The 5,147-nt window shown below is 38.3% G+C and overlaps 1 protein-coding gene across 1 annotated transcript in view; it reads right to left on the bottom strand.

Annotated features, from left to right (window-relative positions):
- LOC104955707 (protein NDRG4-like) overlaps positions 1 to 4,898 on the bottom strand; it is a 7,558-nt gene extending 2,660 nt beyond the window's left edge. The window contains exons 1-7 of the mRNA XM_010783094.1: positions 4,887 to 4,898; positions 4,703 to 4,757; positions 2,558 to 2,678; positions 2,147 to 2,209; positions 1,652 to 1,712; positions 1,439 to 1,525; positions 1,283 to 1,339 (exon numbers count right to left, since the gene is read on the bottom strand). Of these exons, the coding sequence (XP_010781396.1) occupies positions 1,283 to 1,339; positions 1,439 to 1,525; positions 1,652 to 1,712; positions 2,147 to 2,209; positions 2,558 to 2,678; positions 4,703 to 4,757; positions 4,887 to 4,898 (456 nt within the window). The remainder of the gene's footprint in view (positions 1 to 1,282; positions 1,340 to 1,438; positions 1,526 to 1,651; positions 1,713 to 2,146; positions 2,210 to 2,557; positions 2,679 to 4,702; positions 4,758 to 4,886) is intronic.
- Positions 4,899 to 5,147: the final 249 nt, after the last annotated feature.

The following is a 5,147-nucleotide window of genomic DNA, read 5'->3' on the forward strand; positions in this document are numbered from 1 at the left end:
ACACACGCACACACACACACACACACACACACACACACACACACACGGTCAATATCTGCCTGAAACTGATACATATAGTATTTGTTTGTAGAGTTAGAAATGCCTTTTTCCATTCCTTGTTTTTCATATTTTAAGTACCAGAAAATACCCATTTTGATAAAGCGTATGGTTAGGGCTGGCTCAGGGTGGACGTAGCAGCCCAGTGTTATGCTGATGCAGGGTTAGACTGTCAGGGGGCATTCACCTTTCATCTCTCTTCTTCTATTTCTCTTTCTCTGTTGCCACTCATTTCCCATGAATACATTTAGCTAACTCAGCCACCCGGGCATCATCACGTGGCAGGTTGCCAGGGTCAAAAGTTACGTTTTTTGCTACACCTGCCAGATTGTTTACATCCTTTTGGATACAACTTTCTTGTAATATACATTCACAATATGATTTTGGTCATTTTGATTTTCTATCTTGTAAATGTTCTTATCTTTTTATTCTATACACCACACCTCACATGGTTCTGTTCTACCTCCTCTGATGCTCTTCCAGCAGTGTACAACATGTTTACTTTGGAGTTTTTCCTTGAGCGCAGCAAGGTTCTAAGGTGTTGTATGCTGTACATCCTGTAAAGCCCCTTGAGAATTTTAATATTGGGCTATATATAATTAAAATTGGACTGATTGACACTAGTGATAGGTCCTTTCTTCTTTCTTTTTTTTGTAATACTCTTTTTATTGTCATTTTTGTAAACATTCAGACAAAACATACATACATACATACATACATACATACATACATACAACATACTGTACACCTGCATACATACTCAAATGTGTGCAGAATAGTTGCTGCGCATATAACATACATCTCTCCATGGGGGACAATAATCTCACCTTTATCATGTAGCAAGGTATCTATGTATATCTCAGCTTACATACCAATTACTTGGTATTATATTATATAAAATAAAAGCACAGAGAGAAAATGAATAAGAATAATAAATTATAATCATAATGGCCTGAGGTGTGGCCCCCTTACAGTGAGAAAAATCAAATAGTGATAGGTATTTTTCTATTGTGAATTTGTATATACTTGCTGCTAATGATAATTTGTATCACATTTGTATATTATTCTATCTTTTACTACGTTTTAACTTGTGTAATGCTTGACAAAATAATTTCCCAATTCAGGATTAATAAAGTACAGTATCCATCTATCTGAACATAAAGAAAACTGTAATTGCACCTACAAACATTTACTGGGTATCTTAGTTCCCAGACCCAGAGCGTACCTGGCTGAAGAGGTGAGGCAGCACAGTATCTGGCAGAGCGCTGGTCAGACCTGTCAGCTGGGGGGGAGAGGACATTGTCAGAAAATAAAAAGCAGCCCTGGGATTCCAATGCTTAAGCACCAACTGAAACAAGGAATACATAGTAAGAGAAGGCACCTTGCCGGCAGCCCAGTCAATCCAGCCTTTGCCGTTGGGGTCGATGTTGAGCAGGACCAAACCCTCCACCATGTCAGGGAAGATCAGCTGTGAGCAGAAGACATGGACACATCTTTGAGACCTGAGGCTGCTGACAACCCTGAGTGTGTGAATCCAGTACTAGACTCATTCTGATCAGTAAAGTACACTTTAGGTAATCAGGATGTGACTCACAGCAAACTTGGCCAGAATGTAAGCTCCAGCTCCAACTCCGATCCCAACAATGCTCTTAAATCTAGAAAGAAAATCCATTAGAGGCAATAGTTTAATGATGAATAATTGTTAATCGTGGATATATATCGAGGCAACATGGATATACTTATTCTGACAGTGTAATGACACTCTGCTGTGCCTATATGTTGTTGCATATAATAAAAAGTGTTGAGTGGTTTTGTTTCTAAAAGGAACTGTGGTCTAATTTCTGTAATTCCTCATTAACTTGAATACAATTGCATGCTCATGATCTTTCTGTATGTACAAAAAGTGTTGGTGTAAAGGCAAAAACTGCAGCGATAAATCTGCTGATTGATGTAGTTTGTGCAACAACACAATAATGCCTGTTCTTCACAGCATGAACAGGACATGATGTCCCTGCAGGTGGCTCTTATAAAACATTGGCTTTGTTTGCTGTCTGGTAAATGTGGAATATGTTAGATTCAAATTACACACCCAAAGTGCTGCACCACAGTGGGCAGCATCCCGGCCAACTGGTCCATGGTGGGGTACTGGTACCTGTGGAGAGAAGGACACACCTTCATCATCATCATCATCATCATCATCATCGCTTCACATGCTGTTTATGTGTGTGATCATCTGTTTTTGCTATAATGAGACAGCATGTAGGAATACTTAAAACTGAGTTTGAGCAAATCGTTAAAAGAAAATCTTGACTACAGCAAAGAGTGGTGCAGGAATGAGTCCTAAAACCTGGAAATATGTTAGCATGTTACCACTTCCAGTTCCCATCGTCCTAAAGTTAATGTTTCAGTGAAAATGGTGTGTGTGTGTGTGTGTGTGTGTGTGTGTGTGTGTGTGTGTGTGTGTGTGTGGGGGTGTGTGTGTGTGTGTGTGTGTGTGTACCCTGGGGGCAGCTGTGAGGCTCCTATCTGCTGCCCTGGTGCGTCCACGTGGCACACCACAAAGTGTTTGGTGATCTCCTGCATGTCCTCATTGTTGAAGAAGGAGTTGAAGCACAGCTTGTCTGTGGGAGGGAGGAGGAGGACAGGAAGTAAGCATGGACTAAAGACACATCGTGGAAGATTTAAAGCCACTATTGGTAAAATACCTGCTTATGAAGAATGTAACTATTTAAAATATTTAAGATCCGTCCTTAATGACGTTCTGGTCCTATGTTATTGTAGCAAATGTTTATGTCTATGAATGAACTACTGCCATTTTGGACAGTCTGTCTGGGAAGAAATATTCTGGTTAATCAAACATTACTTATCTAACAAACTATAATTTCATACCTGTTGGCAGTGCATGAGGAGGTTCTGGTCCTTTTGCCTATAGCTTAGCTAAAAGACTGGAAGCAGGGGGAACTGCTAACCTCAGTCAAATGTGAATTAAATCTAAATTCTATCTACAAATGTTTTTTTATTTAAATGTGGTATCGTGTTAGCTAGTAAGCTACATAAAACAACGAGTCAACAGTTAGCATTGTGATGGCTCTGACCCAGGCCAAATCAGTAAAGCTCAAATTATTTACTGATACAGTAACATTTGTAATCTTGATTGGACCCAACAATTCAAACTGGGATAATAACCGCTAACGTTAGCCAATAGCAGAGATGATAGCATAGATTTACAGAGCAGCACCACTTGTATCAGAGTGTTTTGGTCATAAAATGGTATATGTTGTGTTAAGTTATTTTGTATGACTCTTTGTTGTAGCGTATTTTTAAAAGAATATGAGGGGCTGTAATTACACTTTAAACGTTGAAGCTGCAGCGATGAACGGGCAGGTGGAGGCTGGACTGCATTGCTGTGACCATGGAAAGCACATTTTGAACTCTTGCATCACTTCCTGTGTCGCTCATGTGTAGACCACACATTGGGATTTGTATGTAAATCGGGTATCGTTTTTTTAGCATTGGTGAAAATGTAATCTCAAATTGAATCAACTTCCTGTTTCATGGTAGTGCTGTGGTAGTACATGTTCACAATGCAACTTTAACCCCCTTTAAAAGCTTTTGGTTCTGCACAGAAATATCAATAATAATACAAAGTATTATTTCTGACTTTGTCAATGCACAGACCTTACCTCTTGTTTTAATCTTATCCTGTTTTTCAAAAAAGAAATGTAAAAAATAATATTTTGAGAGTGACCTCTATTTTCCGATCCAGTGTAGAAGCAGTGCACTCTGAAAATGTGTGTCCGTCAGCTCTGTTCATGCCTCACTCTGGATTCGGCCCACTTCAGCTCACGTGTGTCAGATCGACAGAAACCTTGCAGAAACAGTGTTTCCTCCTCAGGCTCTGACTGCTAATTCAATCAATCAATTATGATGACAGTTTGGTCAGAGAGGAGGAGTAAAGGAGGTGGAGAAGGTGAGTGTTTGTGAGCTTGTATCTCATAAACAGTGATGTGATGAAAGAGTAGAGGAGTTTTAATCTGGCAGGATGCTGTGCCATCTGTTGAGTAGGAGTCGTTTTAAAAGGCAGAATCTACCAATTTTTCTTAATGTTTGATTTTCAAAAACAGATTCACAAATATTAGGTTCAACTTAATATCATTGCTTTTAACTAACCTGATACAGTTATGTGAAATGCGTTGACATAATGCATTTAATTCAAGTCAACGTTTCAGTGTAATGAGTACTTTTACTTATTGATGCTAATACTTTTATACTTTTACTTAAGTAAAACATTGAAATCAGGACTTTTGCTTGTCATGGAGTATTTTAAGACCACATTAATTCTACTTTTACCCCAATAAAGGATCTGAGTAATACCCTTTTCACCCCCTGCTCTCCTGCTTCCTTCAGGCAGTGAATAGCCTGGTTCCGCTGTTTGCAGCAGCATCACAAACATGACTTTCTACACTATTGTATTCATAGGTTTGATATATTTGTATTTATTTATTTATCTATTTTACAGTGTGTGTTCAAATCACGTTTATGGCATTTTTCTTTTATTGCTGTACTTTTATTTTGTATTACCCTGTGTTGTTTGATAATTATTTTAATGTGATAGCTGATCAATAATGCACAAATACACACACACATGACACACTCTCCTCCAGACCCCCCTCTCCCTGTTTCACCTCCACCCTGCCACACTGAAAAAAAGGGGAAAGTGGGGTTGTTCAATTTGCAAATATGCAGTTAATATATGAGATAATTTATTCATGTTTCTCGTCGAAACATGAATCAATCATGTAGAACTATTTTAATCTTGAGGGCTGTACGTTCTCAATCATGTTAAGAAATAAGAAAAAAGTTATGTTTATCTCTGTAACTCCGCCCACTGAGCACATACGTCAGCAGCTTGCTCTGCAGCCGATTACTCAGCTTCTAATTATTATTTACGAATATTTTATTCACAAATTAATATGGTCGGACTCAAACCCGTACTTTAATAGTTTCGTAATTGAACCTGAACAATATGGCACTTTAATGGACAAGATGTAAAGCAGAAAAAAATTGCAAAATATATTTATTTTAAAAAA

Source organism: Notothenia coriiceps, unplaced genomic scaffold, assembly GCF_000735185.1.
Source record: "Notothenia coriiceps isolate Sejong01 unplaced genomic scaffold, NC01 NC01_scaffold00024668, whole genome shotgun sequence".
Taxonomy (NCBI): Eukaryota; Metazoa; Chordata; class Actinopteri; order Perciformes; family Nototheniidae; genus Notothenia; species Notothenia coriiceps.